Here is a 25,893-nt window from a genome sequence, read left to right as displayed (position 1 = left end):
CCCTCCTAAAATCTAGGGCCGCTGCCTTACTGCATGCCTTTGCCACCTTGCGCTGGATGGTGAATTCCAGCAGGCGATGATCGCTGTCGCCCAGGTGGTCGAGCACTCGCAGCCCCCTCACCAGGTCATCACCCATGGCCAGCACTAGGTCCAACAAGGCATCTCCCCTGGTGGGGCTGTGCACCTCCTGGGTTAGATGGAGGTCCTGCACTCTGGCCAAGAACCTACGTGAGCATTCAGACCTGGCTGACTATTCTTCCCAGCAGATGTCCAGGAAATTCAGGTCCCTCATGACTATCACATCCTTAGCCTTCACTACCTCTGTGAGCTGACCCAAGAATTCCTGGTCAAGCTCTTTTCCCTGGTTGGGAGGTCTGTAATAGACTCCCACCATTAAGTCCCTTTCCCCTCGACTGCCTTGTACTCTAACCCAAAGCACTTCAGAGTGCCCCTCCCTTGACTCCCTGCTAATTAACAAGGATGTGTATTCCTCCTTAATATAGAGCGCCACGCCCCCACCTCTTTCCTATCCTGTCCCTCCTGTACAGCCTATAGCCCTTGACATTGACCACCCAATCATGCGTTTCGTCCCACCACATTTCCGTAATCCCCACTATGTCCGGGCTGGTGTCAGCCAGCAGGAGGGTAAGTTCCTCCTGCTTGTTGCCCATATTATAAGCATTTGTGTAGAGGCATTTGAGGCCTCCTGTGGGTTTGTGTACTGACCCCCTAGTCCCAGCGTTACCCTAGCCCCTCTCTCTTACCTGTTTGTTCGCTTCGCTCATTGGCTGGGCTGGGCTGTAGTTGTGGGTGCTGTTTGGTCTGGCAGTCTGATGTTTCCTCCGCCCTCATCTTCCCCTTCTCCCGACAAGTCTAGTTTAAAGCCCACTGGAGGAGGTCCACCAACCTAGAAGAGAACACACGCTTACCTTTAGGGGAAAGGTGGAGCCCGTCCCATCCCAGCATGTCTCTCGTCGTGATGTGCCAGTCGTGGCTGAGGAAGCCAAAGCCCTCCTCGAAGCACCATTCCTGTAGCTGCCAGTTGGTCTCCGCGATGCACATTTCATGCCATCTGCCTCGTCCACTCACTGGCAGGATAGAAGAGAAAACCACCTGTGCGCCCATCTCCCTCAGCACGCACCCCAGAGCATGGTAGTCCTCCATCAGGCAATCAGGGCTCCTCCTGGCCGCATTGTTAGTGCCCATATGGACTAGGACCATGGGGTAATAATCGGTGGGCTGGATTACGGTCCAGAGCATCCCTTTCACATCCTGAATCCTCGCTCCAGGTAGGCAGTATACCTCGCGTGCCAAGGGGTCCCGGCGACAGATGGGGCCCTCCGTACCTCTCAGGATGGAGTCACCAATGACGATCACGTGACGCTTCTTCCTCCTGGCCTTCTTGCCTCCTTCAGCTTGCATGGGACGCGGTGTGCGTGGAGTTGCCTCCTCCCTGGTTTCATCCTCTCCGTCCTCTTCCTCCAGGGCTGCCAGAGCTTCGTACCTGTTCTCCAGCCGGACTGTAGGAACTGGTGCTTCCGTGTCTCGAGCAGCCCTGGCACAGGAGGTGACCGTCTGCCACTTAGCAGTGGAGGGCTCATCTTGAGGTGCATCCTCCTTGGTCGTACAACCCTGCAGGGAAAGAAAATAGCTATCAATTTCTTCCTCTGCCTCCCTGATTCCCCTCAGCCTGCTAACCTCCTCCTGGAGCTCCCTCACCTGCGCCTCCAGGGCCCTAAGGCGGGCGCCTGCAGGACAGGTGTGGGGGTCTCCAGTCCCTGCCCCCCCCAGGCCCTGCTGGGCAGCTCCCACAGGCCAGGGGGTTGGGGGATGCCAGCCCCCCTGTGGGGTCCGTCTGGGTGGAGGCCTCAGACAAGCCCTGGGAAAGCCATGCCCCCCAGGCAGGGGCCCTGGTAGCACTCCGTGTCAACACCATCGTAGGAGTTTCTAGCTGAGTTCGGGTCCTCTGGCCCGTGCTAACACGAGTTGGCCCCTGGGCCCCTCCTGCTCCCCCTCTGGCGCGAACGCCGGGGCAAACGCCGGTGCACCGTTACAGACAGCGCCTGTTTGCGCGCTCGGGAGTGCGGCTCCCTACCGGCTCAGCTAAGAGGGATCCGGGGGGCTTCCCCACCAGATCCAGCTCAGCTGCGTCGGCCCCTCTGCCCCACTTACCTTAGGGGGATCAGCTGCTGCTGCCCCCGCTGCTGCTCCGCTTGCCTCTGCTGCTTTCGCCTCCGCTCCGGGTCAGGTAAGGGGGCACACGTGTGTGTAAGACACACATGTGCCTGTGTCCTTCCTCTCCCTGCTGTTCCTAGCTCCCGAGTGCTGGAAGCTATGTCAAACCGCGGCTTTTAAAGGCTGCGGTTTGAATTTCCCGCCTCCGCTCTATCCGCCAATCAGGCGCTCCGGACTTACCGGAAGTGCCTACTGGCAATCCTGCCCCCCTGCTCTCCCTCACTGGGGGGACCCGGTGCCTTCCCGAGGGATACCCCCCGGGGGTGCTCCCTGGCTTGGGGGACAGTCCCCCCCAGCCCACCCTGTTTGTACGCTCTGTTCACGCAGCTCGGGAGCACGGCTCCCTACCGGCTCAGCTAAGAGGGATCCGGGGGCTTCCCTTCTGGATCCAGCTCAGCTGCGTCGGCCCCTCTGCCCCACTTACCTTAGGGGGATCAGCTGCTGCTGCCCCTGCTGCTGCTCCACTCACCTCTGCTGCTCTTGCCTCCGCTCCGGGTCAGGTAAGGGGGCACACGTGTGTGTAAGACACACGTGTGCCTGTGTCCTTCCTCTCCCCACTGCTCCTAGCTCCCGAGTTGTAGGTATTTCAGTGATTCCTCATTATAGTCTATGGCCAAATCTCCGAATCTCTCCAAATAATAGACTCATAGACATTCAGGCTGGAAGGGACCCCACAGGATCATTGAGTCCAGCCCCCTGCCCCAGGGGCAGGAAGTCAGCAGGGATCATATGACCCCAGCAAGATAAGCATCCAAATGTGTCTTGAAGGCATTCAAAGTGGGTGCGTAAACCACCACAGGCGGCAGTCTATTCCAACCTTGGGGACTCGGACAGTAAAGAAGTTCTTCCTTATGTCCAGCCTTAATATGTCGCAGTGGAGTTTGTGACCATTCAATTTTGTCATCCCTTGGGGCGCTCTAGTGAACAGACATTCCCCCAGGTCCTGGTGGACACTCCTGATAAACTTATAGGTGGCCACCAGATCAGCCCTGAGCCTGCGCTTTTCCAGGCTGAAGAACCCCATAGCTCTCAGCCTCTCATCATAAGGTCTGTTTTCCTGACCTCTGATCATGTGCGTGGCTCTCCTCTGCACCCTCTCAAGCTTCTCTGCATCCTTTTGAATTGTGGAGCCCAAAACTGGATGCAGTACTCCAGCTGTGGCCTCACCAAGGCCAAGTACAACAGGAGAATGACGTCCTGGGATTTGCTTGAGAAGCATCTATGCAAGCCAATGTTTTGCTCGCTTTACTAGCTGCAGCATCACATTGCAGGCTCATGTTCATCTTGTGGTCAGTCATGACCCCCAAGTCCCTTTCGTCTGTAATGCTAACCAGTGAAGCCTATAGACCTATAGGCATGCTGCAGGTTTTTCCTCCCCAGGTGGAGAACCTTGCATTTTTCAGTGTTAAACACCATCAGGTTCTCATCCACCCATTTCCTGAGCCTGTCAAGATCTGCCTGGATCACCCTCCTGTCCTCAGGTGTGGATGCTTTACCCCAAAGTTTAGTGTCATTGGCAGACTTGGCGAGCCCACTTCTGAGTCCAATGTCTACATCATTGATGAAGATGTTAAAAAGTATAGGCCCCAGGAGAGAGCTTTGTGGGACCCCACTGGTCACTGCGCACCACGATGATTGGCTACCGTCGACCGCCACCCTCTGGGTCCTACTGCAGAGCCAATTCCCCAGCAAGCACCAAATCTTCCAAAGCCAATTTGACCAAATCAATTTGGGACAGTGATCCAAGTCTCAAAATCGAATCACTGTCCTCCAAATCAGCCAAATCTGAATTGAGTACTTCCCTATTCACACAGGCCTAGTGGTCAGCCCCGGAGCCTGCTATACATTTGAGTAGATACCATCCTGTGACTGTCCCCCTCATAAGCCCCCCCATCATAGGAATGTTTCCCTCTCCACCACCCCAGTTTTGGTTGCAACTAATAGAGGATTCAGTAAATGTTTTCCAGACTTCATGACTGACTCACTGCAATTGACCATAAGGAGATAATAGTTATAAGCTCTGTTATAACCGAATAAGAATGGGCTTAGGAATTTTCCAGCTATTTTAGTTGGTCTAATAAAAGATACAGAATTTACCCAAAGAACCTTGTCTGGAAATTGTAATGGAATTCTTGAGCTTTATCTCATTTTTTTGAAGATTTAATTTACTATCTTTAGAAAGTCACAGTCAATTTGTAGTTGGTCAAGGAGTATTGACAGGTGAATGTTACATTTATATAAACTTTCATTTACACTGAACTAATTTGTTCCTATGACAAACTGACTGTGATGAAGTTATCCAGTTGAACAATGTTACATATGAAGTACAAGGCAAAGTAACAAAATACCATAACCCCCATGTGGTTCCACAGAAAAATTAAGCGCTTTCATGGTGTACCAATACTGCATGAAAACTTGTAAATAGCTTCTTACTGTATTTTCAAAAGGTTGGATTGTATAGGGCATGGTAAGTGCAGAAAGATGGTTTCATATATGCAGTTTTTTATTAAAATATTGCATCTTTGCAGAGGTAAATAAAGCTAACTTTTAAGGGACAATTGCCTGTCACCTTATTTCAGTATTTTGGGGCAACCTTGAAACCTCAAAAAATGCAACAATTCCTACCTATGGTATAGGGAAATGTTCCCGTGCATAATTCTCTAAGAGCAACCAGAACTCTAATTTGTTTACACCAGTTTGTAAACATAGTGCAGCATCATGTTCATATAATAGGCAAAAACATCACATCTTACTGGGCTGAGGACTAGACAGTAGCCAGTATGCATCTCTTGTATTCCTATGTGTGGTGACCAGAGGCAATAAAGCTAGACAGCAAGAGTCTGGTATTCCTCTGGGCTCTAACTTCCTAAAATAGGTGAAGACTGGGGCATGACCCTAAGTATATGTGCATCAACAGGTGGCCTGACAGGGCATAGAGGGGATTCCACAATCCACCCTCTCCTGTGGAGCTACTGTTATGACATATATCCTTAGAAGCTCAGATTTAATGAGGAACCATATAGCAAACTTCAGAATAACCCTTCTACATCCCACTGTAGTGTACCATATTATCTAATGACTGGTTTCAACCCTGAGTGAAGACAAAAGAATATAGAATTGTAAAAGTCTAGGGTAAAGTCTTGTTTTATGAAATATATTGACAAAGTAAGAATAGTTGACCTTTTAACACTGAATACCTCATTTAGTGTCTAAATCAAGTATTTTTGCTATCAGAAACAAATATTCAAATTGAGTAATGAGTTTGGGGGGGAATTTTCTCTCTCTCTTTCTCTCTCTCTCTCTCTCTCTCTATCTATATATATATCAGCATGCTAATTAATAATGATTAATTACTTTGGGGGGGAAATGATCATATCAATGTTTCTAGTGATGACTTGGAGTGAAACCAAGAGAAATAATAATAAATGACAGAAAATGCATTAACAGATAATATGGTACAATGCTTTCTCCATGCTTTGTATAAACCCATTATCTTCATCTGTACTACTGTGTCTGTTTATCACATTCTGAGGAAATAATTTTTAATAAACAGCTGCAATATGTGTATGTCTGTGTGCCACAAATATTTCTAAGCCTATAAAACACTTCGGCATGTTTGTACTTGTTTAGGTGAGTACAAGAAAGCAGATAATTCTGTCATCTTCCAGTCTGTTTTGTGAGTAGACCAGCCAACTGATTAAAACACTGCTGAGGAGCTCTTCAGTGCACAATAGATGAAAGGGGGACAGTACAGCCCTAATTCTGAGCTGGAGCTTAATTTTTTTTTTAATCAAAATTAGTGAAAGGTTTGCCTATTATTTTCATTTGGCGCAGGACTGGCCCCCCTGTGCAACTGGATTGTGTTGACCTGTGTGAATGTACAATACAACTGGGAAATGACATAGAGAGGAACCAGCCATGTGCTTGATACATGAGATGTGGCAAGGTTCTGAAAAGGGTTGAAGAGCCCCAATGCAAGGCTAGCATTAATGAAACATGTTATAGCCTTTAAAAAAAAAAATCTATTCCAGAGCAGGAAAAAAATTTTGGTTGAAAGCACCAAGATTTTTCTTCTGCCTTGGTGGGAGATGAACACTGTTTTCTCATCTTTCCCAAGTTGCACTGTATCTTAAAACAGAATTAGTCCTTGTGTGATGGGGAATATCCCTAACAGTTGCCACTCAAGTCAAAGGTAAAATTACCATTGGTTTACAAAGGTAGATTTAAGCCATCAGGGTGAGATCCATAAACAAACTAGGGCGCACCGATACATCAATCCCATTTTGGATCAGCACTGTTATAAGGCAAATAGACAGTATCGGCAATCAGATATTTTTGCCTGATGTGGCCAATAATGCTGCTGATGAATGCTGCGTGCATGAGCGCAACTGCAGCGCAGCACGCAGGCGGCCTGAAGCGCAACCTGGCAGTGTGGAGAGCAGCATCAGGCTGGTAAGTCTGTTGTGGGGGAAGGTACAGGGTGAGGGAAGGGGTGCCGGGGAGCAAACCAAGGCCCCCACAGTGGGGAGGGAATGGGGCCAGGGCAGATGCTGCACGGGCAGGGCAGGGCACAGCCACAATTCTGATACCACCCACCCTGAGCTTTGCCCAACCCAGTCCCACCAGCAGGAAGAGACTGGTGCAGCCCCACCCTGCCCCTGCCATCAGTATTGGCTCAAAAAAATCTCTATTGGTACACCCTAAAACAAACAAATGAGGGACAAGTAGAAAAGGATTTGCATGCCTAAATTATGGCACTACAGGCAGACTAAAATAGGGCAGTCTGAAATCTCTGTTAAGTGCTTCCTAACTTTGGAAGACCTAAACTACAGATACATATTTAGTTTGACCTTAAAGTCTCTGAGGTGGAAAAAATGCTGCTTCCAAGCATGTCCAAAACTGCCTCAGTCTCAATAGTGTGGAACAGTTTGGATAAGTACAGAGTCAAAAAGGCTGAATCAATTTAATCTTCTCAGGTTAGTATAAACTGCATAGATTGAACTAATCACATCTAAAATAGGGTGGGTTCCAGATACTAAGCAATTCTACATTCATCTTCCCTTGGAGTCTCTATCTGCTATGCATTCTCAGCAGACTGGGCTCCACACTCAAGGCAGCTGCAGCCATCACATTCTTTGAAAGTATAGCCAGAAGAATTGGTAGTGTTCTTCTTTCATAAAACAACCTAGCAGTTTAGAGTACTCATCTCTCTAAGATTGCCTTTCTCAAACCTCCCAGAGTTCAAATCTAGGAATTGTTAATGAGAACCATCAAAATGAATTCAGGTTTTGAGATGGTGCAGAGAAGTGGCACACTTTTAGTCTGCAACTTGTACTGTTACTACTAGCAGTTATTGCTGTGAATGATCCTATGAGGTAATTTGTGTGAGGTATACTCACAGGGAGAGCCCTATGATAGCTGTGATTGTAAATGTTTATGTTAACATTGAGGTATGATCTCAGTGGTGACAAATATGAGAAATAAACTCCCCAAAGGCCAGTTAGATGTGCCCACTGAGGTCTTGGTTGTAGTAGTTTTATGACATAAAGTTTATAGTGTTGTTTATAATACATAGTAATAAAACTGCAGTGCTGAGGTGCATGTAGAAAAAAGTCTTTTATTTGTGCGGGTGGAGAAAGTTTTTTAATATAAATGATAAAATATAATTTATTCATTTATATTTTACTAGTAGTTAATCTGTATCTTTCCATACTTTCTTCTGATTACTGAAGACATTTTAGCAATTCTCCTTGATTTGTCTGTGGAACATCATTTAAATGATGTGCAACGATCTGAAGCAGGTCACTATTTGGCCCACTGAGTTTGAAAAAGTCCAGTTCTGTTCTGGTTCATCTCCTCCCCACTTTATTTTGTACTGAGTTCATAAAATGAAATTCATATTTAAAATAATGGGTACGGTTCAAATAACTTGAGAGCAGTTGTGTTTTCTTATACCAAGGTCAAATTTATTCATAACTCATGTTTTTCCCTTAATTTATATGTCAGTATAAATAGAAACTCATATTATTTAGCAGAAGGGAAGCTGAAAAGTGGATGGGTGGTCTTATGAGCAAAAGTTATAGAAAAAGACTGCTTTTTTTTTGCTTTGTTTTCAAACTTGCTGCACTGTAATATTTTTCTACCGTAAAATGAAACTTTTTTTACTGGGTATAACAGGCACAAATGCAACATTTTTAATTTTACATACCCAGATGTGCTGCCAAGTCTTATTTAAATGTATGTGATAATCTTTAGCTGGTATTATACAGAATACAAATCGAGAATGAGGGTTGTATTTTTAAATCAGTTTTAATTCATAGTATTCCTCATGGGTAATGTTACAATAGGTTAAATAAAGAAAATGCTTCTAATACTTCAGTATTTAATAATATCTGTTTTGAAATTAACCTGGTCATACTTTTTAAACCAAAAAAGTCAATTAAATTTCAGTCCATTACTAAAAATACATTTTAAATGTAAAATAGTGAAAAGAGGTGGCTACACTTACATTGTTTTCATTCAGAATGTAAAATGAAGATATGGTGCTGTACTTGTGTATACAGCATAAACATGATTCATCTTCCTCTGCATGGTAATGTATATACTGTTGCCTAATATGAAGCTATGTAGAAGAACAGTGTGTAAAATTTTCAGGAATCCATAAGAGACGTACACATTTAAATCCCAATTTCAAAAGTAACCAAGGTAAGTAGGAAAGGAAGATCCACTGACTTTTTACTAAGATGATATGAAAAATGGGAGTTGGCATTTTAAAGATTTTACTAGTGATGTTTAGAAAAAATAAATAAAACAGCTGTCATTCCAGCTGTTGAAGGATACTTGAAAATACAAAATACTCTAGAAGGGATTTGTAGAGAATTCTTGCTAACAGTCATTTACATATTGTTTGCATGTTAAGGTCTGATTCCTCTCTGACTTGCACAAATGTAAATAAGAAATCATTACAAACAGATTACACTGGTATAAAAATGGTGAAAATGAAAAGAATCGAGATTTTTTTTTTTTGTCTTTAGCAGGTGTAACACAAGCAGTCAAATTATATAGGGAAAAGCATTTTATACAGCAACAGAAGGTTTTAACCAATCTATTTGTTTCTGAAGTTGAACATCTTTCTTAGGATATATGTAGGTTGGTATGTTTTTTGTTAATGTAGTTTTCCTACATGTGGAAAAATACTAGACATGGGGTTGTCAACCAGGGGTGCGCATAACCCTGGGGGTACTTGGGAAGTTCCTAGAGGGGTATGTGGTGGCAGTGCAGAGAAGCAGAGATACTTGGGAAGTGGTGCCACAGGGGGTGGGGTCGCTGCCGTGTGCCGCTTCCCTGTGCCCAGGTACCCCCACTTATCTGTCGCCCATGGGTGGCACAAGTGGGGGGCTAACGGGGCTCAATCGCCCCAAACACAAGTCAGTGGTAGGGCCACAAGGCAGCATGGCTCTGGGCTTCCCATGACTGCAGTAAGGGGTAGGGAGCAGTGCGTGCAGTGGTGATGGAGTTGGTCTAGGGGGCTGGGGCTGTGGCAGGCACTCAGGGCAGGGCACAGGATTGGGCTATGAGTGGCTCATCCAGAGGGCATGACTCCTGCTGCTACACATGCCCCAGGAGGCATGGGGGGCATGTGCCCCCTGATCTGTGCAGAGCTGGGGCTGGGGCTGCACTAGGCTCTTCCCGGCAGGGTGAGGGGGCAGACTGCACTGGAGAGGGCTGCAGCCACCCCAAGATATGCTGTAGGCCACCTGACCCCACCACGTCCTCATGGGATGCGTGCAGTTACTGGAGCCACCACCCCTCTCTGTGCCCCCCCAGATGAGCTGCGGCTCTGTCCTGCACTTTTACTGTGCAGAACCTGGTGGGGTAGGCATGGGAGTCCCAGGGGTTCTGTCCCCTCCAGCCCAGTGGTGCAGCCAAGGCTGGCCCTGGGCAGTGCGGGGCCAGAGCAGAGGGGCATCTGGAGCCGGGGTGGAGCTGGGAGCAACAGATTTGTTGGTGTGGGGGGTGCTAGCACCGGGCAATTACTCTGGGCATGGGAAGGGTGCAGCGGGCTGTGGCCTGACCCTTGGCCAGGCTCAGCTCAGCTCCCTCCCTATCCCTACTGAGTCTCAGGCCCAGCCCCCTCTCCCCCTCACAGCCCTTTCTCCTCCCCCACAGACTTTCCCACGGCCAGCTGGGCAGTGGGAGGGGGTGGGGATGCTGATGTCATCACTCCCCTGCCCCCGTTGCCCGGCCAGAAGAGGGTATAGTCCAGAAGAGATACCCACAGAAGGGTTTCACTCCTTAAAAAAGGTTGAAAACCCCTGCACTAGACATCCTTTTGCTAAGTATTCATTGTTAAACATCTTGTCTGTGTCTAGTTGTGCCGAGGTAAGCACCTGCAGTGGCACAAACTTGTGCTGCTACTTCTATGTGGCAGCATACCCCTGCATGTGTGCTTTGTTGTGGGACACTGTATCCCACTTTGGGCAAACTGCTTTTGCCCAGTTCCTCCTGGCTTGTGGCATGCTGAAGCAAATAAGGCAAAAATTTGCAGTGTGGGGCAGGCACATCTTAACGTTCTACAGCTGCAGTTTGTAGTGCCACAAACCACACATGCCTGCATATGGGGATGCGCCCCATGTGTCTGCGTACTTTTCAGAGTAGTTGCACATCAGTTTTGGCTCCATCTCCCTGCCTAATTTTGGTTACTTTGCCCTGTGGCCCAATTCTTGGTCATATAGTTATCTTGATATATAAGGCAGTAGCATAACTAGAGTTGGGTGACCAGGGCAGGAGCCACATGTGGTGACTGATGCGGGTGCTGAGCAGGAGGTATTACTATGAGGAAGGCATGTGCCCAGCTCACAGATATTAGGTTAACTGTCTCACAGTTGCTGCCAAATTTAGGCTTCCACAGGATCATCCTATATGCAGTTCTTTGGCAGCTGAGAACAGATTAATTTTGCAGTGGTTGGGGAGTGAGGCTGATGGTTTGGGGAATCATGGTCCTGCTCCGCATAGCTGGTGCTTCCAGCCCCCTCTTCATGAGCCTATCATGTGCCAGGTAAGACTCTGCTGGGCACAACCCCTTACCCACCCCCACCTGGTTCTGCCCAGGATGCGAAAATAGGTAACTGCATCTCTGATATGATACACAGTTTGCTTTCTGTAACACTCTGCAACTGATATGCTCACATTACTGTTTGATTTGAGCCCCTTTTACAGTTCTAAGTAAAAGGATTAGGAATTTCATGTTTTCATTTATATGTATAGATGATTATAAAAGGGTAATAGTATATAATGTACAAAATGCTTGCAGCAATTGCACTGTTAGATCAGAGATATCACAAAGATGAATCTACTTGACTTTGTGAGTGACATAGAAGCTACCCATTTAAACATTTATGGCCAAATCTTTTGCTTATGTATATTGATATAGCTCCATTCGCTTAATGGATTTTTGCCACTTTATATTAGCTGAGGTTCTGGCCTGATGTGTGTGGGGTCTACGTCCATATGAAATAGTTTGCCCAACATTTGCATGAGCACCATAGCATGTAAATGTAAGTGTAGATAGCAAGGGTACCACATGAGACAACAGGATTCTTTCAGAGAAAGATTTTAGGACTATAAATATTTTCCCTTGGTTCTTTTACATGACTTCTGGAATGCTGAGGGATCCTATAATTTTTCTTGATTTACCCACACAGGTCTGATCCTCCTCCCATTAAACTTTAATGACTTTAATAAGATCTATGCCAATTACTATGCCTCTAGGCTAGGGACAGACATTATGCATAATGTCTAAGTGATCATAATGTTTAAGTGATCACAAGCTGCTTTAAATCTGTAACAGAACAGATGTTCAGTGCACATAAACTGGTTTAAAAATGGCTGAAACTAGTTTGAGATAAACCTGGTTGAATGTAGTATCAAACTTAATTGATTTGGGTCACACTGGTTTATGCAATGTCTGTCCCAGACCCCTTGCTGGTTTAAGATAAATCAGACTCCCTCAGCATCCTGGCATGCTTTGTTTTCTTAATAGGTTGATAAACACTGAGTTAGGGGTGATAAACATTCCCTACTAGGCTGCTCAGGAGGAGGGAGAACCCCTCTCTAATCATAGTGTCCTGCCAGGGCCTGGTCTTACCCCTCAGCTCAGGATTGTGCAGGAGTAGGGATGGTTGCTGTAGTACTCGTGGCTTCTAGCCTGAGCCACTGCACGCATGTGCCTGCATTTTTTTAAGTCCAGAGAGGATGTTTGTGCAGTTACAAACTGGTTTAGACTAGCCAGGTTAGACTAACCTGCAAAGATTGAATCAATTCAGGCTCAGGCTTTTTGAGTATCTGTCCCTAGCTCCAGTGCTCTATAGCCATCCATATATCCAAGGGTGTCTTGCCTTTAGAATCTGTCCTTGTTGCTCCTGAATTTGACTTGGCCTAAGGGAAAATGTTGAGTGATCCAAACATTCTCACAATCCAGATGCATTTAATTTTTAGTTCATAAAATGTGAACTAAAATTAATAATGAATTTTTATGCAGCATTAAGAGAACATCAGCACCAACTTTCTTTATTTTTGGAACACTGCCTAAAGACAAAAATATATATATTTTCTGAATATATCCTGATTTCTGTAAGGAAAAGTTTGTAGTCACAGAGTCTCACAGGTATAGGGTGAGATTTGTGATCTCCTGCTGGGACTCTGGAGGTCTCTTCCAGCCCTGCTTTTCTCTGATTCTGTGAAGCTGCAACTTTGGAACAGAAGGAGCTAAGATAACTTTTTAAGTTACTTTTTGCTTTTTGCTTGTAGGAGCTGGAGGGCCCTTCAGCATAATTTAGACAACCTTCATGGCCTCTATCTCTGCAGTATCTAACATCCTGTATCTCCAACCTAATGTACACCACCTGTTACAAGCATCATCTCCCACATATGCCTTATATCAAACTTTGGGAGGGGTTTCTAGATGAGGCTGGCTGCCTCAGATCCTGTGCTGGGGATATTCCTCTAATTAGATATGAGTTTGAAATGACATTTATGCAACTTTGACTTCCTTTAACAGGCGTGAAGTGGTGAAGCTTGAGAATCCCTCCCTTAGACTTTTTATCTGTATAAACATTCATTACTTATTTTGAACTTTAATTTATAAAAATTCTGTTTTTAAGTGTTTTCTTACATAGAGATAAATTAGAAATAATTTTTCTAGCATTTCTTCCTAGTGGAGCTACAGTATAAAGCTGGTATAAATGAGAAAAGAGTCTAACTTGTGAAAAGTATCTGTTGGATTTTGTTACTGTCCATCCTACCCTTTAACCAGAAGAACTTATTCCTTCATTTGCTCTTCATGTCTGAGGACTGAAACATGAGCCTAGGTCAGCAACATCAAAGTCGATTTAGTAGTTATTCTAGTCAATGTAGTTTCTTGCAGAAAATATCCCTGAAGTTATGCATCTGTGGGAATGGAATATGAACCACTGAAATATGCAGTAATTAATTAAATTAAAGAAAACCAGTTTCATAGCCTCCTAAAGAAAAGTTTGGCTATAAAGAAATGTGAGCATAGGGAAGAAAATAATTATTTTTTATTCCTAATGAACTTTCATAAAAGGTAGTCTATGCATCTAGTGAACACATGATCCTGTAACACATCTGACTCAGTGCATGAATAAATCAATAAGCTGTGGAAGCGTGTTTTTAGCAGCTTCTTGTAAACAACTATGCACAGAAAGACATTAAGTTGTTTTGCTTCATATTTTTAAACATTCAGCAGTAGAGTCAAACTATTTTAAATACTAAATGAAATACAGTAATATTGTTGTCACAAAAGCCACATTGGTGTCTAATCCCTTTTAATAGTCTTTTCTCCTTTTTTTGCTTTCAGTTCAATCTAATTACTTTAAACGGTGCTACCACACAGATGCCTACATCCATATAGCCAGTAGTAATGTCAGTGCTGGTTTATTAACTTTTAAACCAAAGTAAATCATACCAAAACACCCCACTCCCATTTCAATAATACGTTGTCAGCTGGTCAATATCAAATGTATACACAAAACTTTATGTAAAGAATTTTTCCCACAATAGCATTACAATAGTCTCACAAAGGAAAAAAGCCTGTTAGATCGCTCTCTCTCTCTCTCTCTCTCTCTTTCATACTTTCTCTCCCTTCTGTCCTCTCTCCTTCTGTCATGATGTATGTTACTGTGCCATCACTTCCTACCTCAGGTGCAGTTCTATATTTTTTACTTATCTTTTTAAAAATGTTAATGCTAAAAGTCAGTAAGAAATGAGAAAAACGGTGAAATAGTGTTCATTACAAATGTGGGAAAGTATATTGTTCAATAAGTCAGTTTTCTGTGAACATATTGTTGAGAGCACAATAGGAGAATAGGAAAGTAAAGAGGTGTATGAACACAAAAAGTCCTCTGCCATTTATACAGACTTCCCACAAGTTTTGCAGATTATAAAAGTGTGCAGTGCATCAAAAATTGAATCCTGCTTCTTTTTTGTTGTTCATTGAAGCTATCACTCCTTGTCCATCAGATCTCCATGTGGAATTTATAAAGTGGTGGTACACTCTCACGCCCAAATCCTGCTTCATTAGCATATGAATTCCCAACAGATTGTTTGAAGCAACAATTAAGAGAATAATGGGTAAAGGAAACTAGAGAGAGCAACTAACACCTGGAAATCGAGTCTTAAACAGCTTTCCTTTATGTGATTATTAAAGAAACAGGAACAAATGCACATTCATACAGAAAAAGTGCTAGTACATAAAGCATCACTTGCCAGTGATTTCAGTTACACAAATAGCTCTCACAAATAGCTAATTATACCAATAGCTCTTTGAATTACACAGATAACTTACTCCTTTGCACCTCACAAGTCTGATCCTGTTGATGTTATGCACACAAAACTCCTATTGACCATCATGGATGTTACACTTGCATAAGTTAAAAAAAAAAGTAAAGAAGTTACTCATGTGGATGAGACAGCTAGCCTAGTGAAATCAGCAAAATGCTTCTACTGAAAAGAAGCAACTAAAAATATTGTTGTGTATGTAAATAGTCTCCCAGTAAACTAAAATGGTAATGTCCTATAATCAAAATCATTTGGTGGTTTTCTTTCAGTAATTTAAAAAATGAGAAATGTATCCTAATGAGAGACTTTTTCTCTTAAAGTTCTATTTATTGCATACTATGAGCAGAATTATACAGCATCCAACAGTATTTTGTTAAAGGATATGTTCCCTTAGGTTGTGAACAATGTTAAATGAAGTTAAAGTAAGATTATGAGCATGAAAAGTCTATATTTAACTATTTAAAATTAATAAAAGGGGCAAAGTCATGCTTTTGGTTATGTCTGAACACAACGATAGTTACTGGAATAGTGTGGGCCTTAGTAAGAGCAAGACTGAGTTTGAGTGTATTTAATAGCAGAATTTAGCCTAGTCCCCTGGCATATGTTCATTAATGGCACAGTGGGATCTGATCCCAACAATTATGCCTCCTGCCATGACACATGTGCATGGCAGGTGGCATAATTTTAGATCAGATCCCAGTTGCACCATTACTACTTGCCAGTGTAAAGAGAGCCTGGGACAATAATTCCAGACTCACCCTGCACTAGCAAGTCCAAAGTTAGGTGCCATGTAGGGCCAACAATCAGCTGTCATCACCAAACTTTGGACAGGCCAGGGTCTAGATCTTCTGTGGCTTTCAGGGCAGACAGTCAGCCAATTGTTGGCCCTGGCCACATTAAATTTAAAGTGTCAAACAAACCAGCCATAAAAATGTTTGCCATTATACCTGGAACATGTTCATGGCTCATTTTCCATTTATATGCCTTAAATTGGGTGCATGTGTAGCACCCTGCCCATCTATGCCAGTATTAACATGTTAATCACTGAATAAATATAAAGTGTAGAGGGGGCCCTAAATGCATCAATAAAGAGTTTGTAGTTTATTGTTTTTTCTAGAGAAAAACCATGGCATAAAAAACATTATTATTCAGCATTCTCCCTCATTCATTAAAAAATATTGCTCAAATGACATTTCAGAAAGTATTGTCCTCTACCAGTAAATTAAGTCACTAATCAGATGTTGAGCAGCAAAGGTCTTTGGATAAAGTCTTAGTTCCATTGAAGGCAGTGGAAGACTCCCATTCACCTATGTGAGGCCCCGAAATATTTTGATAGAGAGCAAAAAATATATTTTCTGTAAATGAGAAGTCTGGTACTAGTTGCTTTACTTTTTAAAAACTGGAAATTTAGATATGATGGAGGTTGAAAAGATGGAGAGAAAATGGACATGGGGTAGGAAAAAGAAATCTAGACGCAATGAAGTTTTGAATGAAGAAACCTGTGTGTTTTCCTATTTGTTAGTGTGTATTAGTAAACTAAAATGCCTTGGTAAGTTATGGGTATACAACTGAGCAACAAACCATATTCAAATAAGAATAACAAACACAATTTCATAGTCCTTAATTTCTATTTGTGTGTGTGTGTGTGTGTGTGTGTGTGTGTGTGTGTGTACACACTCTGTAATATCAATGGTATTTTATTCTACTATCCTGCATTTATTGTTCACAATCCAAAATAATAGTTGAATTAGAATAATGCATATATATTTTAAATTATGAATAATTGTTCATGGGTTCATCTGTTATTACTTGTTACTTGATATCTTTCTGATTTTGGTTTGTATTTTTTGCAGATTTGGTTTATGGATACTATAGACAGCAGCGAAAATTGACTGAGGAGATTGATTGGTCCTATACAGGTAAGTGCACTATCTGACTCAAGAAAAACAATTTTGATTATAACTGTTATCCTTGTATAAAATTGTGCTGAGTCTTAAATACACCAAGGATAAAATTTAGTCTGAAAAGTGTTAGATACAAGTATTCATTCTGCTATTATTTTCTTTGCATTTATTATCTTTGAAAAGATAAAATCCCAATAAAATCAAGTTATTTCAGGATGTCTAAACTTTATGTATTTAATAGGAATACTCACTTTTTGAATGGTAAACACCTCTATTGCTAGGTTCTCTCCCTCCACCTTAATATTATACATTAGGCTGCTGATACATTTTACATCTTTCTCTCTATCTCTCTCTCTCGATAGATATAGATCTACCTGTCTATGTTTATATATAGGCCTATAGAGGTGTATGAGTCTCTAGATATCTATAGATATATATGGCTGGTTTCTATCCAACTTTAATTTGAACATGTAGCAGGTCTCTTAGGGACACAGAAGAGACAGGAGCAAGGATTGGTCCAAGACCCAGTGATAGGATACTTACATGTATCAGCTCTGTGTCTGCTGCTGGACCTTGGTAGGTTTTAATTTCCAAATAACTTGTTGCGTCTATACAAGTCATTAATGCAGTTTAGGTAATGCATATTAAATTTTGTACCTTCATTGTGAGGTACTAGAAAAAGGTGCATTAGTCTATTTTAATGTACATTAGTTAAAGAGCATGGGTTTTTGTGATGCTTTATAATGTGCATCAGAATAGGCCAATGTGCATTAAACCACATGTGTATACATGCCCACTGAGTGTCTTTTCTACATCAGTTTCAAAATCAGCGGTCAGAGAAAACTTTGGTGACCCTTGGGATTTACACACTTGAATTTTTATGAGTTCTGCCTAAGAATATATTGAGCATGGAACTTAAGGATTTGGCTTCATAGATCTGGCAATAAAGGACAGTGTGCTTTCAGACATATTGAAATGCTAATTTTATTCTATAATATTAATTACATATTAATCCAGGGTGGGCAATTATTTCAGGTAGAGGGTCGCTTACCCAGTTTTGACAGGCTGTCAAGGGCCACATGGGTAGCCCTGCCCCTTGACAGGTGCCCCGCCCCCTGGTCACTGTCTTGGGACCAATGTCCCAATGTCTTGGGACCAGTATCCCAGGACCAGCACTGGTGGGGCCTAGAGTGGGGCACGGGTTGGCAGGGGTATGTGGAGCCGGGCTGGGCTGCACCAGCAGGGAAAGAAGGGAGCTGGTCCGGCTACATAGAGCCCCTGCCAGCTGGAACCCGCCAGCACTGGCCTCGTGCTCCCACTGGCTCCCGCACCTGCTCACTACCAGTGACCCACAGCCCCGTGGTACAGGTGGGGAGCAGTGCACAGGGCCAACTCCCTGCTCACTGGCAGGGAAGTAGCTGGTGTTGAGTGAGGGGAAAAGCGTCCCCTCCCCTACCCCACGGCTGGCGCTCCCTGCTGCAGGCACTCGCAGCCCACATGGAGCTGTCTGGAGCAGGCACAGTCAGCCCCACACAGGCTGCAAGAGGCTACAGCGCAGGGTGCTGGGTATGGTGCAGGCAAGGGACTGCTTTTCCCCATGCTCAGCACCAGCTTGTAACCTGCTGCCAGCCTGGGCCCCACGCCGGCTCCGGGCTCACCCATCGGGGCTGCACATGGCGACAGCAGCTGCAGCCCCGCCGCTTGCCGCGCCAAGCAGCGTTGGCTGCTGCTGCCTCCCTGGAGCTCACGAGCTGGGTAGCCCAAAGGCAGTGGTGGCACGGCAAGCAGGGGGGCTATAGCTGCTGTCGCCATGCGCAACCCTGACGGGCAAACCAGAGCTATGCAGGGCCCAGACTGGCTGCAGGGCTGGGTTACAAGGTGGTGCTGAGCACTGGGGGGGGGAAGCGGCCCCTCCCTGCCCTGTGGCCAGCACCCCATGCTGCAGCCTCTCACAGCCCGCCTGGGGCTGCCTGTGCCTTCTCTGGATAGCCCTGGGTGGGCTGCAAGTTGCTGCAGCAAGGAGTGCCGGGCACGGGGCAGCTTTTCGCCCCCTACATTCAGCTTTTTTCCTGGCCACTTTTCCCCGTGGTCGTTCCCTGCCTGGGGTCCTCCCCTGCCCTCCCCACCCCCCTTACTTGAGTTTCCAGCCAGGACTGCCACATGCTTCCAGGCCAGAAGCTTGGGCTGGGGCTTCTGGTTGGGGGGTGGTGCCGGGCGGGTCCTGTTGTTGCGGGAGCCTGCCAGGCTTCCCCTCGGTCCTACTGCCCGTGGTTCCTGTCATGTTTGACAGGTGCCAAGAGCAGATAAATTTTAATTTTATAAATATTTAGGGGCCCCGCGGGCCAGATAGAATGGATTTGCAGGCTGGATGCGGCCCACAGTCCATATTTTGCCCACCCCTGTATTAACCCATACCCAATAAAAATATTTCAAAGATTTCATAGATTTCATAGACATTAGGGCTGGAAGGGACCTCGGGAGATCACCGAGTCCAGCCCCCTGCCCAAAGGGCAGGAAGTCAGCTGGGGTCATAGGATCCCAGCAAGATAAGCATCCAATTTACTCTTCAAGGTGTTCAATGTAGGTGCTTGAACCACCTCCGCTGGCAGACTGTTCCAGACCTTGGGGGCTCGGACAGTAAAGAAATTCTTCCTTATGTCCAGCCTGAAACGGTCTTGCAGGAGTTTGTGACCATTCGACCTCGTCATCCCTTGGGGCGCTCTGGTGAACAAACGTTCCCCCAGATCCTGGTGGTCACCCCTGATAAACTTACAGGTGGCCATCAGATCACCCCTGAGCCTGTGCTTTTCCAGGCTAAAGAGTCCCGTGGCTCTCAGCCTGTCATCGTAAGATCTGTTTTCCTGACCTCTGATCATGCGCGTGGCTCTCCTCTGGACTCTCTCAAGCTTCTCCACATCCTTTTTGAATTGTGGAGCCCAAAACTGGACGCAGTACTCCAGCTGCGGCCTCACCAAGGCCGAGTACAAGGGGAGAATGACGTCCCGGGATTTGCTCGAGAAGCATCTATGGATGCACGCCAGCACTTTGGTCGCTTTACTAGCCGCAGCATCGCATTGCAGGCTCATGTTCATCTTGTGGTCAATGATGACCCCCAAGTCTTTTTCTTCTGTAGTGCTAACCAACGTAGCACTGCCGAGCCTATAAGGGTGCTGCAGGTTTTTCCTCCCAAGGTGGAGAACCTTGCATTTTTCGGTGTTAAACACCATGAGGTTCTCATCTGCCCATTTGCTGAGCTTGTCCAGGTCAGCCTGGATCACCCGCCTATCTTCTGGCGTGGATGCTTTGCCCCAAAGTTTGGTGTCATCGGCGAACTTGGCCAGTCCACTCCTGACTCCAATGTCCACATCATTAATGAAGATGTTGAACAGTATGGGTCCCAGGACAGAGCCTTGAGGGACCCCACTGGTCACAGGGCACCATGATGAGTGACTGCCATCAATCACAACCCTCTGGGTCCAACCACGAAGCCAATTTCCCAGCCAGCGGATCGTGGTGGAGCCAAGGCCACAACTGGGCAGTTTGGCCAAGAGGTGAACATGGGATACCAGATCAAAAGCTTTTTTGAAGTCAAGATATATGACATCAATCTCTTCTCCCTTGTCCAGGTGATAGGTCACCTGGTCATAGAAGGAAATGAGATTGGTCAAACAAGACCTACCCACAACAAACCCGTGCTGGCTGTCCCTTAGAATGTTAGCCTGGGCCAGTCCCTCAAGGATGGCCTCCTTAATAAACTTTTCTAAGATCTTCCCCAGGATAGAAGTCAGGCTAATGGGCCTGTAGTTAGCCAGATCCACTCTCCTCCCTTTCTTGAAGATCGGCACCACATTGGCCTTCTTCCAGTCTTCGGGCACTACACCAGAGCGCCAGGAGTTTTCAAAGACCCGTGCCAGGGGCTGGGCTATGACGCTCGCCAGCTCCTTGAGTACCCTGGGGTGCAGGTTGTCAGGGCCACCTGACTTGAAGGTATCCAGCTTCTCAAGGTGTTCCTTCATGAGGTCAGCATTGATGGAGGGTAGGGGATTCCCCTCACCCAGATTTCCCTGTCCCATAGCAGGCATGGGCATCCCATGTGATTGATGAAAGACTGATTCAAAGTACCTATTTAATAGGTTGGCTTTTTCCTGGCCGTCAGTTGTCAGTTGCCCCATCTGGTTTAGCAGGGGTCCAACATCGCCCTTGCTTTTCCTCTGGCTCCCCAAATACCTGAAAAAGGACTTTTTGTTGTCCTTGATGCCTGAAGCTAGTTGGAGTTCAGTTGCAGCCTTGGCTTTCCTGGTTTGGTCCCTGCAGGACCGGACCAGCGCGGAGTAATCCTCCTTGGAGGTGAATCCCGTCCTCCATCCTTTGTAGGCTTTCCTTTTTAGCCACAGTAGGTCCGCTAGGTCTCTGGAGAGCCAGGAGGGGCTGCTGTGCCTTCTTGCTGCCTTTCCTCCGTGTTGGAATAGATTTAGCTTGTGCACTGAGGATCGCTTCCTTGAGAAGCAACCACTCTTCTTGAACTCCCATCTCCCTGGGGTCATGGTCCCTGAGGGCCTGACCGACTAGCCTCTTGAGCTTGTCAAAGTCGGCTTTTCTGAAGTCAAGGACTTCTGTGTTGCTGACTGATTTGCCAGCTTTACGGCGGATGGTGAAGGTGATCAGCTCGTGGTCGCTGTCACCCAACTTCCCACCAATCACTAGGTCGCCGATTAGATCATCCCCCGTAGCCAGTACCAGGTCAAGCAGCACTTTGCCTCTCGTTGGCCCATAGACTTCTTGGGTCAGGTAGAGGTCATCCACGCACGAGAGAAAGCTTTGCGCTGGCTCAGATTTAGCTGAGTGATCTTCCCACGAGATGTCCGGGTAATTGAAGTCACCCATGACAACCAAGGTCCTGGAGCAAGCGGCCTCAGTCAGTTCATGGGCGAACTCCTGGTCAAGCTCAGGACTTTGAGTGGGAGGTCTGTAGTAGACTCCCACCGTTGTGTCCCCTGTGCCAAATTCCCCACGAATTTTTACCCAGAGGGTCTCTAGCTGTCCATGCCGGTCGCCAACATCAGCTTGCAGGGACATGTAGCTTTCCTTCACATAGAGAGCTACACCCCCGCCCCTTTTGTCAACACGATCCCTCCTGTACAGGGTATAGCCCTCTATCCCCGTGGTCCAGTCATGGGTGGAGTCCCACCAGGTCTCCGTTATCCCAATGACATCATATTTCTTTGCACTGAGCAGGAGGACGAGCTCGTCCTGATTGTTGCCCAGGCTCCTGGCATTAGTGTACAGGCAGGCAAGTGTGCCCTTGGGAGCTCTTGCCTTGCCCACAGATTGTGCCAGGGCTGGGGCAGGGGTGAGCTCCCTTAAGTGCCCCCTTAAGTGCCTTGGTCCGCTGGCTTTGCAAGGGCCGTTCAGCGGGCCAGCAGGGGCAGTAGTCCCCCCATCCCCCAGCGGGCTTAGTTTAAAGCCCGGTGGAGCAGGTCAGCCAGCCTGGCTGAGAAGAGCCTCCTCCCCAGGGGAGAGAGGTGGAGGCCATCTCTTCCCAGCAGCTCGCTGCCTCTCTCTCCAAAGACCGGGCTGTGGTCATGGAAGCCAAAGCCTTCCTGATAACACCAGCGCCGCAGTCTTTGGTTCACCGCGTGGATCCTCCTCTCCCTCCTCAGCCCATAGCCCGAGACTGGGAGGATCGAGGAAAACACCACCTGAGCTCCCAGACCCCTAAGCCCCGCTCCCAACTCCCTGTAGCGCCTCATGACCTGGCTGGGGGTGCTCCGAGCCGTGTCATTGGTGCCCACATGAATAAGGAGCATGGGGTAGTGGTCTGTGGGCCGGAGGAGCTGCGGGATCCTCTCCGCAATGTCTTGGATGCGGGCCCCCAGGAAGCAGCGGACTTCCCGGGCTAAGGGGTCGGGGCGGCAGATTGCCCCCTCAGTGCCCTGCAGGATGGAGTCTCCCACAACAAACACCTTACGCTTTGTCTTGGGGAGAGCGGGGCCAGTAGCTGCGGTCAAGCCTGGGTTGCCTGTGGGAGCTGGCAACTGCGTGGGCTCTGCTGGGGCTGCAAGAGGTGCGAACCTGTTGCTAAGCTCCGGCGGGGCAGTGGCCTTGGTGCGGCGGGCCTTGGGGCCCTTGACCACCTTGGTCCATGCCCCTGACTGGGCAGAGCGGGAGGTCCCAGAGCCCTCCTTAGTCGCGGAGGGAGATGGAGCTCTCCCCTGCGGCTCCCGGGGGAGAGGGGCCTGGCAGTAGGAGTCTATCTCCTGCTCACAGTCCCTGATGGCATGCAGTCTCTGGACTGTGGCCTGGAGGTCCTCCAGCTGGTGCGCCAGAGACCCCAGTAGGGAGCAGACCCCGCAAGGGGAGGGGGCCATGCTCCCGGGCCCCAGAGCCTGAAAAAGGGACAGGCAGCCCCCGCAGCCAAGAGCCAGGGGCTCCGTCTGCGTGGAGCCCGGAACCATGGGCTCCGTCTGGGTGGCCGTCTCTGAGGTGCCCAGTGGAGGGGCCGTAGAGCCCGAGGGAACCCTCGGGGTGCGGCGCGTGCCCATCCATGTCATGCCTCTGGTAGGCTGGCTACGGCTGGGGCTGGCTATGGCTGGGGGCGGGTCGCAGGCAGGGTCTCGTGCCCTCCCTCGCCCTCCCCTGCGCGAACTCCGCGCTAACTAAAGCGCCTGTTTACGCAGCCTGTTCCCGCGGCTCCGGTCGCGTGGCTCTCTGGGGGCTGGGCCAAGTAGGGGCCTGGGAAGGGGCTTGACCCGGCCCGGAACCAGGCAGCGGCCTCCTCCCAGCAAGTGAGGAGTTAACCCCTTCCCACCACGAGCCCGCTTACCTCCGGCTGTGCTGGGGGTCGGCAGGGGGCTCGGCGGCTGCTGAGGGGGTGTCTGGGGGGCTTCGGGGGAGTGGGGGCGCAGCGGGCTTCACCCACGCGTCTCTCACCGCTCCAGAGCCTACCTGAGTGTGTTTTTGTTTTCTTTTTTTCCCTTGGCTGGCGGGCCCTTTTAAACTACGCGCATGCGCAGTGGGCCTGCCGTCGGGGAACGCTGGCTTCTCAGGCCAGGGAGGCCCTGCCTGGGATTTGGGGAGCCCTGCCCTACAGGAGGGGGACTGGTGAGTACCCCCTCCTTCACTCCTCTCTCCCTGGGGGCTGGGCCAAGTAGGGGCCTGGGCGGGGGCTTGACCCGGCCCGGCACCAGGCAGCGGCCTCCTCCCAGCAAGCGAGGAGTTAACCCCTTCCCACCACGAGCCCGCTTACCTCCAGCTGTGCTGGGGGTCGGCAGGGGGCTCAGCGGCTGCTGAGGGGGTGTCTGGGGGGCTTCGGGGGAGTGGGGGCACAGCGGGCTTCACCCGTGCGTCTCTCACCGCTCCAGAGCCTACCTGAGTGTGTTTGAAAAAATTACTGTGGATGCAGCCACTTAATTTTTTATAGTTATACTTATTCCATATTAAAAAGCAACACTTTAATAAAATAGGTGGGAATCTATGAGAACTATGCTTCTAATAGTTTTGTTTTAGAGAGGTTTGAAAACAAGAAACTTTTAAAAATCATTTGGCATCTAAAACCATAGTGTGAACGAGTCCAGTTATCCCACCGTCTGTACCCGTCTGGTCAACACCTTCCGGTCGGAAGTGCACGGTCTCTGGAGCTGCGTACGTCAAAACCCGCCTGCCACAACTTTGATGGTTTCAATGTTCAGTGTTTTTCTTCTGACGTGCACAGGTCCAGAAATAAGACTTCTCGTTATTCCAGGTGTGGGATCCTTGAGGGCTCCTTCCTCCCCTATACCTTCACCCGGGCCTCCGGGACAAATAGCAGTTGGCCTTCTAGTCTCTCCCCGCCACTTAGGGAGCGTGAAGGTCAACGCCTCAAATATACGAGTCCCAAATCAACAATTATGAATCACACAAACAGTTCCACTCCTGGGCGTTCGGCCTCAGGTTCCTATGGGTGGTTGGCTTTAGCAAAGCCCCAAAATCCTTTGTCAGGGAACTCCTTTCTGTTCCCTTCCTGCAGAAGTCTGTCTCAGTCCTCAGAGTTTTCCCCTTCCTGGAAGCAATCCTGCCGCTTGCTGGGGCGCACTGTGGCTGAGGTTAGCAGACCTATGAGCAGAGCTGCCCGCCGTACAGACCCTGCCGTGGTGAAGCGCCTCCAGCCGCCACGACTCACGCGGCCAACTTTGGGGTCTATTGCCCCTGTTGCCTCGCCCCTCCGGGGCCTTACCTTTGCTCCAGAACGTACGGGCCGGTCGCGTGTCGGCGTGCCTCTGCGGTGCTGGGCTTCCGCCGGCGATCTGCTCCCACGCCGGCACTTCCAGTCCCCCGCTCCTCCGTTCCAGTCTGGCTTTTAAGCCAGCCGGCTTCACCTCACACCTGAAACAGGTAAGTGCCCCGCCCCCAGGGGCCACAGGCGGGCCGTCGCTGCGGAGCCTTCCGCCCCATGGGTTTTGGGGCTTGTCTGCCCCGCCCCCGGGGATCACGGGTGGGCAGTAGCTGCAGAGCCCCCCGCCCTGCGGGTCTCGGGGCTTGTCTGCCCCGCTGCACTCGCACACATAGCTCTACATAGATTTATTTCTCTCATGCACAATTTTTAAGATGAAGCCTTCTCTTCTGCAGGCTAAAACATGTCTAACAAGTGTGATCCTAGAAAGAACTGAAATGGGCAAGTTACAAAACCCTCAGAAACAAGACTTATAATAAAGACTCCCATTTCAGTATCTTGCACTATAGGACCAGGTGTGAAATCAATCAGCACAACATTCTATATATAAATTTATCTTTTTATAACACTGTTTTGAAAGAGAGAGAGAGGGATAAGCACCAAGAATGTATGCACCCAAAGGGTCAAATCCTGTTTCCTATTCAAAGCCTATTTATGAGTTCTTTGCACAAATGATTCGTAGTTTCA

General features: G+C 47.6%; 1 protein-coding gene across 4 annotated transcripts in view; it reads left to right on the top strand.

Moving 5' to 3' along the window:
* PTPRZ1 (protein tyrosine phosphatase receptor type Z1) overlaps positions 1–25,893 on the top strand; it is a 304,343-nt gene that overhangs the window by 100,669 nt on the left and 177,781 nt on the right. For all 4 annotated transcript variants that reach the window (XM_090042193.1, XM_090042195.1, XM_090042194.1 and 1 more), the window contains exon 2: positions 16,947–17,012. In XM_090042193.1, the coding sequence (XP_089898319.1) occupies positions 16,947–17,012 (66 nt within the window). The remainder of the gene's footprint in view (positions 1–16,946; positions 17,013–25,893) is intronic.

Source organism: Crocodylus siamensis, chromosome 4, assembly GCF_052110815.1.
Source record: "Crocodylus siamensis isolate JL-2025a chromosome 4, ASM5211081v1, whole genome shotgun sequence".
Classification (NCBI taxonomy): domain Eukaryota; kingdom Metazoa; phylum Chordata; order Crocodylia; family Crocodylidae; genus Crocodylus; species Crocodylus siamensis.
Note: the sequence above shows the minus strand (reverse complement) of the source record. Positions and strands in the feature narration are given on the sequence as shown.